Raw genomic sequence first — 13,369 nt, forward strand, 5'->3', positions numbered from 1 at the left:
ATTAGCATCTTTATTCAGTTTCTATATATTAAAAAAAAAAATCTTGTTATAGAAGGCTAACGTGCTGACAAATTTGACTGAAGAGCAAAAATTTTGAGAATACACACAATAAATGCAAAACCTCTGTATTTTTTTGTCTGTATGTTCTATATGTTCTTTTCTTTGTGAATTGACTACCCTTGATAGCAAATATGTTTTCTGAATTCATTAACATTTTCTCTAAACATTAAGAGTTAACAGTGAGTGTATTTGTGTTTACTTTGGCAGTAAAAAAAGAGGAGGAGGATTTTGAAGAAAAGAAAACCATTAAGAAACGAATCAAAGAATTAAAAGTTTTGGACCCAAAGATTGCGCAGAATCTGTGTAAGTGGGTTCTGTTTTTATGACGAAGTAATGTTGTGTAAATGTTCCATAAAAATGTCTTTCTCTCTTGTCTGACTGCTTGGTAACCACTTTTTGTTTAAAGCATGTGAGAATATGTGCATATTGGTGTTAAGCCCAAGCATGTGAGTCGATACAACTGAAACACGTTTAAAGAGACCCAGAAAACAGTTAAAGGTTATCCTTTAAGACTGAGATTATTCTCTTCTGTATATATTGAAGTACAAGCACACAGCTATATATCTAATTATCTTTCTATATTTTCAACATATTCATCAAGGAATACTGCCTGCCTCCTTACGCCCGCCACTCCCCTCCTGACAAAAAAGACAATAATGTCTACAGGTTGTCTGGCCATCTCTTATGTACTTTGTAGAGAGAAGGCAATACTCAGCATTATGCAGTAGTATGCAAATAAAGATGATAAAGTTTGGGCGGAGAGGAGTGCTATAAAGAATAGGTTCCTAAATGCCGGCAGAGATAAAATAGGAAATGATTGGATTACAGTGAATGAATAAACAGTGCTTATGAGACCATTTTTTTTTTTTAACTGTTTATATGGTTTTGGTTTCTCATGGTGCTTTTTAAAGAGAAAGCTCTGACAAGACCGTTGAAGAAAAAAGTGTAATCATCACCCCAGAACAAAGTACTAGAACAGTAATGATTATCCTACAGAGTAGACTTGTCACTGGCTACTTATGGAGGTCTTCTTTGATTCTGGATGTTGTGCACAACAAATGGATGCAGAAGGCTGGGATTGTAGGAGAACAGTAATTAAAAATGCATTTTAAATTGTTATCTTTTATCTGTATTATTCTGGACAGTCTTTGTTAACCTGTAGATGCTATAGCCTGTTTAATTGGTGTTTTGTAAGTAGAAAAAAGATTGTTGTTGTCTTGCTTTCTTCATTATGTGTTGAATCTTTGTTTTAGCAATTTTCCTTGGCTCTTTCCGAGTGCCTTATGAGGAAATCAAAATGATGATACTGGAAGTAGACGAAACACATCTGTCAGAGTCCATGATTCAGGTAAGGAAAATGACACTTTGAATCCCAGTATTTCAGGGTAAGTGTCACATTAAATAGAAACCTGTAGCTAAAAAGCCTCTTAACATAAACTTTTGGCTAATAAATCGCTGCAAGAATCTTTTTTTTTTCTGTGAACTATAGGGTTTTTATATTTGTAATGCTATTTATTTTTTTTTTAATGAAAGCAGCTGAATTCCTATTCTCTATTTTCTGCATTCATATTGTCCACACCTAGAGATTTTTCTTTGGTATATATTCAAACAGCATATGATATTCTGTTTCTTCCCTAGTTACTAATTTTTCCTTTAATTTGTTTCTGCCTCTGACTCATCTGCACAAATCTGTTGTCTTGGTCAAAAACTAGATGGAAAAAGGTTTGGGTGTTTTGTTTGGTGGTTTTTTTGTTTGTTTGTTTTCCCCTGTCCTGTTAGAGCTGATAGAATCTGGGATCTTGCTTTAGGCATCCACAGTGACCACTGTTCTTCCCTAGAGTTTATTTGGATAGTGTTTTCCCTTTCTGTATTATTTTATTCAAAGCACAAAATCAGTATGGTTCTCTGTGGAGACAAAAGAAACTGGAAGTTCCTCCTGTTCTTCTACGCACAGTGTTAATTAGAGGGTTGATAGTTTCAAGAATTTCATAAAATAATTTAAATACAAATATTTCATTATAGAATAATGGGAAAAAATAATTTGGAAGGGATGTCTGGAGGTCATTTGATCCAAGCCCCTGCTCAGAGCCAGGTCAGCTAGAGCAGGTTGCTCAGGGCCTTTTCCCATTCAATTTTTAATATGTCCAAGGCTGGAGACTCCATAGCCTTTTTGGACACCTTTTCCAGTGTTGAACTACCCTTGTGGTGAAAGACCTTTTCTCGTTTATCAAACTGGAATTTTCATTGTTGCAACTTGTGACCTTGGCCTTCTGCTGCACACCTCCACGAGGAACCTAATTGTATCTTCTCTGTACCCTTGAGTTGGAGAGTAACCTAATTGCATCTTCTCTGTACCCTCCAGTTGGGTACCTGAAGACAACATTAAATTCCTTTGAGGCTTGTTTTCTTACAGTTCAACAAACCCACTTCTCTCAACCTCTCCTTGACTGTCGTGTGCCATGTTCCCCGGTCATCTTGATGGGAATCCATTAGATTTGCAAAGATATGTCTTTAGACCAAGATTGTCTGTCTTTTGGACAGGACTCCTACATACTGTGATGAACTTTTTGAATTATGGCTATTATGGCTCATAAATGTCAAATCATAATTACTATCAATCTACTAGTAATATGGCATAGGTTTCAATTACAGAGGATTTAGATAGCTGATTTCTACAGCATACCTGAAAGTGTGTTAGAGGCATGGGTACCAGTCCCTACTGAAACATCCAAGAAAGTTATATGTTTTAGAAACTGTCATGGTTTAACCCCAGCTAGCAACTAAGCACCACGCAGCTGCTCACTCACTCCCCCCGAGTGGGGTGGGGGAGAAAATCGGGAAAAGAATGAAAACTTGTGGGTTGAGATAAGAACGGTTTAATAGAACAGAAAAGAAGAAACTAATAATGATAATAATAACAATAATAAAATGACAACAGCAATAACAAAAGGATTGGAATGTACAAATGGTGCGCAGTGCAATTGCTCACCACCTGCCGATTGACACTCAGCTAGTCCCTGAGCGGCGATCCCCCGCTCCCACTCCCCCCAGTTTATATACTGGGCATGACATCACATGGTATGGAATACCCCTGTGGCCAGTTTGGGTCAGCTGCCCTGGCTGTGTCCTGTGCCAACTTCTTGTGCCCCTCCAGCCTTCTTGCTGGCTGGACATAAGAAGCTGAAAAATCCTTGACTTTAGACTAAACACTACTTAGCAACCACTGAAAACATCAGTGTGTTATCAACATTCTTCTCATACTGAACCCAAACCATAGCACTGTACCAGCTAGTAGGAAGACAATTAACTCTATCCCAGCTGAAACCAGGAGAGAAACATACACTTTTTGCAGAATACAGGTAAAAGAGAGAGTCATAAAATGAGTTGTAACATTAAGGCTTTTTGAGATTCAAATGTGTGACTTGTACTGCAACATGTAGCATTTTGTATTCAAAGATCAAAACAAGGCAAATTTGTATTTGTGTGCTTTGCTCGCAAAACACATTTCCACCATATTGGAATGTCAAAAGAAGGTCCTACTGAAGAGGCTGTACAATGTTTAGCATGCTCCATTTCTTCCTGCGTGCAGTTTGGCCCTCAAGTCTTGTCACTTGGATTTCAAAGATCTTTAAACTCTTGAGTTATTTGGACTTCACTTTCCTTTCTTCATTGAAGAATGAGAAGTTTCTCTTAAGAAATATATGAAGGAACAAACATGAGCCATCATTTCCAGTGACTGTATATATAATCATTGTATAATTCTCTTCATTTTGTTCAATGTTGAAGTTAATATTGACACTGAAAGTATTACTTTAAGGTTATTAGGATGATCAGAGCAGTTTATACCTCTAAGCTGTTTGTTTATTCTAGTTTGCACTTACATCACTTTTCTTTTTTCAAGGTTTTCTTCATGCTCAAAGGAAGCATGATGTGTATCTTTATTTTATTTTATTTGCAATAATAGTAGAAAGTCTCTAAAATAGAATGAAAAGCTGAGAGAAGGAATATGCTACGCTGTTATGTTCAGCTTGAACTCTGTCTCAGATAGTCCATGCTTGCTCTGAGACTCTTTCATGCTATTTGACCATAGCACTGTTTTTCAACGGTGAAAACTTATGTTCTTAGCAAAATTAGGTCCTCAATAATTTCATGAAGCAACCTGTATATACTAAATAAATATTATATATCAAAATTATGAAAAACTGGCATCTTAATTTCTATACATATTATTTAAAGAAGGCAAAATATTTTTTTTTTCATCTAGGCTCTAGGGAAAAAGATCATCAAACCATTAATGGGTAGTTAACTAATGGCATACACTTATGTGAACATGTGGTAAATATTCCATCGGTTGTAATAAGCTAAGAAGAAAAACTTTACTTTCATTGAGAATTGTTTACTTTTTTTTTTCCTTCTTTTTAATTTCTTTTGTGGACTATTATTTCCATTTCAATGGTATATACCTTGGGATAAAGAATGTCTACTTTTCTGTATATTTAAAACATCTAACAGAATCTAGCCTGACTTTATTCTCTGTGCAATAGGCATGGTTAACAATAATAGGAGATAGGGGTTTTTTTTTGACACTATGCTGATAATCTTGTGGGTCTTTTAATCGGTATTAACAGTAAAGTATATTGAAAGTCAGTGTATCCAGTAACCTCTCTATATAGTTCTTGGCATCAAAATTGAGTCTAAAGTATTTTTGACAGCGTTTGATTCTTTTTGTGTTTGCTTTTGGAGGGGAGGGAACAATTTGATTTAAGAAAAGGATAAGAGAAGGTGGAAGAGCAAAACATGAGGTGAGAGGAATGATGTCCTACAAAAGGACAGTGATGTTAGCAGCTGCTGGAATTGAGTCAGTGTAGTAGAATACAAGTGATAATGCTCACAGGATCCTACATGAACACAGTCATATATATAACAAGACATACTGTTAAGAGGATGGCAAGTCCCACATATTGGGGTTTTTTTAAGCATATAAATGATTCAAGAGTATAGATTGCATTTTTTTGCAAAGTGATTAAACTTGCAGGCCTACATCAAATGGAAAATTCAGTAGAACTTAGGCTCCAAATTTACTTTGCAAGTTTGGATGTAATTATTTTTATCAAATGGTTTCATCCAAGTTTCTTGTTTCTGGGTAAAACAACCCTGTAATAACTTTGAAAAGGGGACCATCTGAGTTTACACTCGAAAAAGCACTTAAGACGCCCATCTTCCTTTGGAAGTGGTAGAATAATGTGCCTCATTGCTTTAAAAATTTGGTATCCAGCTTCACATATGCTTAGGTTACTAAACAAATTTAACTATCCAGCTGCATGTCTCTATATTTCTACCTTTAAAAACCTTCCCAAGTATGGGTTATGCCCATGCTATGAAAATGTAGTCCTGTGTATTTCATGATTCTGAGAAGGGCAAAAGCATACATAGGTTTGCAAGCATATGGCTATTTTTATTTATTTTTATAAGATACCTTAGATATAATGGTACTTCTACTTTCTGGAAATTTCTTGCCTTCATCAATTTTTTTTTTCTAGCTTTAAATATTGTTCAGTATATCCTAATGTCACAGTTTCTGAAGTTGGAAATTTGTCCTTAATCCTACTCTTGTTATGCTTAAGAAGTAAAATGTATCCTTTCCCTCTCTCTCTCCCCTCTGCCTGTCATTTTCTCCAGTTACAAATTAAATCTAGTCCTGAAAGACATAAAAACTCTAAAAGTCATATTGTAATCGGAAATAATAATTGACTAATTATTGGAATGTTTCTTGTGACTTAGTCAAAATTTTCTCCTGCTTACTCTCTGTTTGATATTCAAAATGTGTTTCATCTCTAGCAGTTCAAAAGCTTTATCTGAACACCATAAAGCTGCTTTGATATCAGCTGCTCCTTCAGTTTGGTGGTTGTTTTTTGTTTTTTTTTCTGATGCTCAATATTGAAAACATTCATAGAACGCTTGACTGTTTCTCTTTTTTGAAAGTTTTGTGGTCAGTTTTTCTACATGTGAAAATTATTTTAGCATCAAGCAATAACATTTTAATCTCAGTGAAGGTTAAGGAATTGTAGTATATTTAGAGGTGGTTATATGGATGTTGTATATCAAGACAAGAAATAAGTGTGTTATGAATTTCTAATTTAAAATGTACATTTTTACACTCTACCCTTTCATTTTTGCTCAATTTTACTGTTTTAGTGCTGTACATCGTCATCAATAATTAATAAATGTAGTCTTTTTTTACAAAAATATTTTCCAAATGTAATAATGGTAAGCATATATATGACTACTGCCATAAATTCTTCATGCTGAAAGTCAGTCTGACCATGTCCAAATCAAGCTCCATAAAATTTAAGTTTACATTGTTATTTTAAGCATCATCATTCATGTGTTTTTAATAGTTCTCTTTTTCCCTACCAAAATCCTTATTTGAGCATGAACAGTGTTGAAGCAGTCTACTCTTTAACTGTCATTTACTCTTCCTTTGGTTTATTTAGACCTTTGTTCTTAAGTCTAGATTTTCTTATTTGCTGACTTAACTTTCTTGATAAACTACGTGATCCTTACTTCGGATATGACATAATATTGTAAAACAAATTACTTATCGTACTCCTTAGAATCAAAGTAGGGTTTCAGTTCTTAAAATAGTAACTATTTTTACACTGAACTGAAACAGTGATAAAGGACTGTCTAGGTCTTTTTATCCATTAGAAAAAAGGTTTGATAAATGCTAAACTACCATAAAATAACAAATGTTACAAAAGTGAAGAGATCGAGTTATAAAAAATAAAAAGAAGTAGTATTAAAGAAAATATTCAAGCTGCTTTTAAAAAACTTCAACACGTTGGGTACATCTGTTCTTTAGTTACAAATCTAGTATTTTCACTCTTTAACAAGAGGAATGTCTATACTGCGATCCAAGGGTGCTATTGGAACTTGAATAAACACCTGGAGCTAACTTTGAAGTAGCTAATACAGGTTCTGAAGATAGCATAGAGCCACTAGTTGACTAGCGGTTTAGGGATATTTTTGGGATAGTTAAAGAGTTGAATTCTTTCTTCTTACATTAGGGAACTGTGTTAAGCAAAGCATAGCTATGACTTTCTATCTCTCTGGCCCCAGAGAGATAATTTGTATATCCTAACTGGCTGAATTTCCTATAGAAGAAGAAATAGGATCTTTTGTGGAAAAAATTAGTGGTTTTTTTAAAGACTTTCAGATGGCAATCCTGTTCACTACCTTAAGTAAATTCTTTTCCGTTGATTGTATATCACCAAAGCTATTTACTTGCCGGGTAATAAAATAGATTTTGACTTAATCGGAATGTCTGCCTTTTCTGTTGAGTAATGTGAAAATGCTAGAGTTAGTCTTTCTGACCCGTTCTTGAAATATGGTAGTAGGTAGTGGGATAGCTGTGTTTGCTAGACGCAATTCAGTGTTAGAAGGATTGAATCTTTATTTGAGTTCAGAAGACTGATGTTACCAGTAGGCCGGGCAGTGTTTTAAGAAAGAACACAATTTCTCTCTGGTTTTCTTACTGTGATGGAAGCTTAGCCAATGTGTAACCAGGAACACAAGAGTCATAACCTGAGAAAGACAGCAGGCTAGGGGGACCCTGACTGTAGCCTAGTAGTTATAGTAGTTGTCTTGGGAAGGGACAGAACTGAGCTACTGACTCAAATTTTATACCATAATTAAATGTTTGAGAAGGTCTCTACTTCCAGAACCTCAGGATAGCCATTTTTAGCCAACCTAGCTGATGGTAATTAGAGTGTGATTCAGGTGCCTAAATGTAAGTGTCTATACACAAATGTAGGTGTCAGGAAGCTCCAGGGAGTCTGAGGATTCTTCAGATGATCAGATGAAGGTGACATGTTTAGATTCCCTTACCTGTGTTCACAAGATACTCACTTGTGTCAGTGTCCAAGCTCCCCATATGGACTCCTGAATTCAGCCAAAGCTGAGTCGCACCTCTGAATTCCTACTTCTGGCAAGTTTTTGGGCTAAGTAGCATGTAATGGGTTTACGTTTTTGTTTTGAAATACTAGAAAATAAATTATCCATTTTCAAAATACTTTTTGTCCAGCATTAATAATTCTTGTGATCTTTTAGTTGGGTATGTTACATTTGAAATTCATGTTCTATTTGCTCCTTAGTGTTCTGTTTGCATAGTGCCTATCAAGCATATTCTTTCTTTAAAAATGGTGTTTAAAAAAAGACTACAAAAATGTTTGTAGAATTGGCAAAAGATGATAGCTAGCAGTATTGTATCACTTGCTCTTTACACCCTCAGTTACGTTAATTTGTGTGTTGCTTATTTACATATTACTGTCTTCAGGCAGGAGTGTTGTCTTTGGAGTATACGGGAATGATGCATATGTAATATCATTTGTCTACAATAATACAAGCAACACAGAATCTGAGATTTTTAACCCTATTTTATTTTTCTTGATAGAATTTAATAAAACATCTTCCTGAACAAGAACAATTGAATGCATTGTCCAAGTTCAAGAGCGAGTATAATAATTTGTCTGAGCCGGAGCAGTTTGGAGTTGTGGTGAGTTCTGTTTTGTTATAACTTTTTTTTTTTTTTGTTCTTTCCTGAAATACAGTTTTAATATAATATTATAGAAACAATACCAGCTGCTCCTTCCTAAATGTGAAGAGGTTCCAGACTGGGAGAAGAGTACAAGTGCTGCCTTTTGTTCGGACTTTTGGTGGACATATCCACACATGTGGAAGGCCTGATTCTTGGAATATTACTGTTGGAAAGATTTGGGATCCTCTTTCTCTAAAAAAGTCATTTAGTTTACAAAAAAAAAACCACCCAAACCAAAAATCAGTGGTATTTTCTGTGGCAAAGTTTCACTGGGAGATACAGAGCTATTTTTTAATTCCTATAGCTAAAATAGTTTGGCTTTACTTTTGTTTGCATTAATAACTCTTAACTTTTTCAGTGAAGTTTTCTACACTGATGTTTTTCTTTCTATTCTCCATGTAAATGAGAAGAAAATACTGTAGTTATCATCATGTTTAACCTATTCTGCCTCCTTCCTCCTGTGTTTTATAGTATGTTCTGTCAAGAGTACTTGTAGTCACTTTTTCCGTTTCCAGCAGGAAGATATGTTTATATCATCTCCCAGGCTGAATTAACAAAGGAAGACTGGAAGAGAGAAAAGAAAATACTGCTAGTTCAGTGCTGGCAGTTGATCCTTTCTGTGGAAATATAGTTTGGATATAATTTCTATATAGCTCATAATTCATGATTGTTAATTATTTCACGCAGACAAACACAGAATAAGGCTATTTCTTTTCCTGGGTGCATATATCTGTGCAAGTCTTTCATTTTTCTTGTCCACTCCTAGTGTTTCAAGCTAAGATGGTCATTGTTAGCATCATCTGGGAGGATTTCCATGGGAGGGAATAAGTCTTTCAGTTGTATCTATGGGCTTCAGGAAAAGGAGTATCATGTTTTTGTAACAGTAGGCACTTACTGTTGGTAGTTATCTGTGTGGATATCAAATACCTGTACTTAAATATTGGAACAGCTGGAGTACAGGTATGGGATATAAGAGCAGTGATTGCTATTCCGAATCAGCTGAAGAACATTGGTCTGGTCAGGAAACACTACTGCATTGAATTGGTGCCAGTTACACATGTGACATAGGCAGTCTTCTCTGAGTAAGGTGCTTGTAAAACAAAACTAGTTCTGAAGTGGTGCTTTTGCTGAAAACTGTTGCAGCTGTTCATTTTCGATCCATCTTTAACAAGAGTAACAGTCATTGTACATCTAATGTAATGCTGGTTTCTGTGTTCTTGGGAGTCTTCTAACTACACTCTGGGAGCAAGAAAAAGAAGAGAAAGACCACCACTGTTTTTAACACTTTTATTTATTTTCCAAGATTTTCATATATAGTTTTCTGACTAAAGCCAGATTATCAATTTCTCTTGGTCCAAATTTCTTAGTTACAAAAGCTAATGAAATCTTCTGCTTTTTATTTCTTGTTGAGGTGTTATCAGACATTTAAGGGATCTATTTGTAGTTCATCATTATTTTAACCTTACTTTATTTGATTAAATTATCACCACTTATCTCAAAAGGTCATTGAAGAGGTCTCTCAAATACTTTAAAAGAAGTATTCTCCCTCAACAAAAAAAATCCAGTCAAAACATATTTTTTTGTTTTATGAGATGTGAAACTAATGCTTTCAGCACCTCTGTTGCTTGCAAAGAACACAAAAGCTCTGAAGTCAGAGAAATTATTACCTTTTCACTTGTTTTGTTATAAAATTTCTTATTCAATTCAGAAAATAGCAGTAGTTTCACAAAGGTAGGTTTCACAATGGTAAGTTTTAGGTTTGTTTTCAACCTAGTTTATATTACATAGCTTTAGAAAGAGAGAAACAGGGTAGCAGTTAAATCTACCATGACCAACAGATCTTAACCTTTTGGTGGTAGGAACTGGGAGGAGGCTGTGATAATGAACATTATGTTTGAATCAGTTCTTCAGGTGGAACTTTTGGTTTAAGTACTTAGATTTATAAATGAGAGCTCCTACATTTATTTACTGAGTTGTGGTAATCAACGTAAATTTAAGATGCATCAATATATTAATGTCTCTTAAAAAAAAAAAAGGCAAAACCACTAAACCCTTGAAGAATCACTTTAATAATTTTTAAAAAATAATTTACATTGACTTAAAGTGTACCTTCTGATTTTTCAAATTCTCTTTAGATTTTCCATGGTACTAGGCTTTGAATGTTTTTGTTTTCTCACTTGCATGTTATTTCACTTTCTTGAACATGTACTAATACTGCAGCTGATAAACAGTAGATGCTAATTGGGCATTCTTGGAATTTATAGCCAGATCTATGGTATGGGAGGCTTCTTATCTGATATAAGAGTTAGATCCTTCCTCTCACTTTCATCTTTGCTCCAGAAATTTCTTCAAATCCTGTAGGGTGAAACGGCTATGTTAGATTATCCAAATTTCTTCCTTGTTCTAGAAATAAGTCTTCATCTTAAATGCCATTAAAACAGCTGATGAAATTAGAAGTCAGATGTGCTAGGTTTAGGCTGGAGTCCCACATGTTCAAAATTTAAGTAATATATTGTAATACGTACATTTCCTAAGAATATGTTTCTTCATAGGCCCATATCTCAGTAGTATATGAGAGTGGTGGTGCCCTAGGAATGAAATTTCCTTGTGTAATGAATAAAAGCTGTTGATAAAGTTCCTGGCTCATTTGATCTAGAAGTTGAAATGTTTGGAGAAGAGTTGATAAAGGACAAAAGGAAGGGGGAAAAAATTCCTTGTTAGGAAGAGTGAGTATGATAAAGAAAACAAAACAGTCTCTTGCATTTTTACCTCTGCCATAGTCTTTTAATATAAATCTGGTTGACCCAGACATTTAGATGACACTGTGATAAGCAACGCAGGAAAAGAGGAGAAAGCTAGTAATGGAATATTTTACAAAGACTTTGTCGAGCTCCATTTTCTGTTTGTGGTTTTGGGTTTTTTTTGTGCTATTTGGTGGCACAGATGACAAGTCTTTCTGTACTTGTCAGAATTGGACCCTTTTTATGTAAATCTTTTTGGGTTTTATGTTTAAGTTTTATGTAAATGTCAAACATTTTTATTTTTTAAAAGAAAAACTAATTGAGTCTATTCTGGAATTGAGCTCTGAAAATGCTGCGCTTCTGGTCAGTAATGTTAAAAGTTCATGGGTTTCCAGAAAAATTAATATTAGAAAACTGAAAGGATAGATTGTTAACGTAGAGGAGAGGTTCATATGTATGACTTACTGAGAAAATTGAAGTGCCCTGTGCTGAGTAAAGTAGACTGAGCATGATGCTTCTCCCTGGTAACCTTGTTTCAAACTGTGTCTGCCAGGATGACAGAGATAAGCACATGTCTAAACTTCAGCAGCTTCATTTGAGTCTGACAAATTATGGCAAAATGCCAGTAGAGATGGATTTACACTAGTAAATTTGACCATGAACTGGACTGAGGGGTCGACACCTGCTTGACTGTGCCAAATCATTCCAACAGTAATATGTATGTAACTGTCTCATTGGGGAAGTACTTATATAGGACAATTACATGCAGGGTTATGCATTTTAATCGAATTAGTAAAATACAAAGTTAAGTAGCAAACATATTTTTTACTTTATTATCAAGAATAAACATTGATTCAAAAAAAGACATTTAAAAATGAATTCCACATGGGTTAAAGCTTGCTTTGCTATTCTCATTTCATATTTGAGCCTCGCCCAACTGACAAGTCTGTCTTTTGCTCTTCAAAAATGTCGGACTTACTACAGTTGGACATACTAACAACAGTAATAAATTTGAAATATAGTGTGTCAACATTTTCCAATTGATCAGGAACCCTCTAATACTTAATACAAGGTGTCTTCTGGAAAGAAACTCGCTTTATGGGGAAAAAAGTGTTTATCTTTTAACTTTTGCTGTCATCAGACCATCATAACAAGTATCTTTTTGTATTTTAAAGAATAATCTCTAGTTTTAATTCTTTCAGAGACACTCCTGTAGTATTGGAGCATTTATTGGCAGAGGTTTTAATACCGTATTACTGTCTCTGTAATGCTAACAGTATCCTCACTATTGTACAACTACAGAATTGGCTATCCTGATCAGTTTTGTCTAAAAAGGTACTTTAGTTGGCAAGCAAAAAGGTATCATCTGCTTAATAACCAATGAACCTTCCTGGTATCAGTATAGTATTCTATGGTCTAACTCTCTTCTGCTGCATATATTGTTAAGATTAATAAAATTTCTGAACACACTCTTACACATATTTGTGTTACTTAGTTCAGTCACTTTAATGCTTTAATTACTTCCCTTTCAGCACTGTCTCTGTGTTATTTTGAAAATGAGGGTATATTTTAAAGCACCCCTGCAAGTTAATTCACATTTTTCTTAAATCTTAAGTAGTAATTCATTTTATGCCACTGTCCTTTTGCTGTGTTTTTTTAAATCCAGTGGTATTTAAGTATAAATAAATATGAAATGATCTGGCTTAAGACAGTGATTGACTTGTATCGATTGACAAGGTGCAACATTATTGGTGGACATTTTTAACTGTTAGTTATTTCTTTCAGACCTACCTCTTCAGTTAGATGGGACTGTCAGTCTGATGAGAAGAGCTAGACCAGGAGCACTGTAGGTCATGTTTTGCTGGATGTGGCCCAACTGATTTGCCTCAATTTTTTAAGATTAATTTATCAATGTGATAACTCAGAAAAATGTTGCATTAAATAATAAGAGTTCTTATATCTCAAAAGTTGG

The 13,369-nt window shown here is 34.7% G+C and overlaps 1 protein-coding gene across 5 annotated transcripts in view; it reads left to right on the forward strand.

Annotated features, from left to right (window-relative positions):
• The window catches only part of DIAPH3 (diaphanous related formin 3), a 249,906-nt gene that overhangs the window by 105,471 nt on the left and 131,066 nt on the right, over window positions 1-13,369 (forward strand). For all 5 annotated transcript variants that reach the window (XR_003926581.2, XM_030036634.2, XM_030036632.2 and 2 more), the window contains 3 exons: window positions 268-363; window positions 1,314-1,408; window positions 8,513-8,614. Coding sequence is in view for 4 of the 5 variants with exons in the window: in XM_030036634.2 (XP_029892494.1) it covers window positions 268-363; window positions 1,314-1,408; window positions 8,513-8,614 (293 nt within the window). In the remaining variant the exon portion in view is untranslated. The remainder of the gene's footprint in view (window positions 1-267; window positions 364-1,313; window positions 1,409-8,512; window positions 8,615-13,369) is intronic.

The sequence above is a fragment of the Aquila chrysaetos genome, chromosome 14 (genome assembly GCF_900496995.4).
Source record: "Aquila chrysaetos chrysaetos chromosome 14, bAquChr1.4, whole genome shotgun sequence".
Lineage (NCBI taxonomy): Eukaryota > Metazoa > Chordata > Aves > Accipitriformes > Accipitridae > Aquila > Aquila chrysaetos.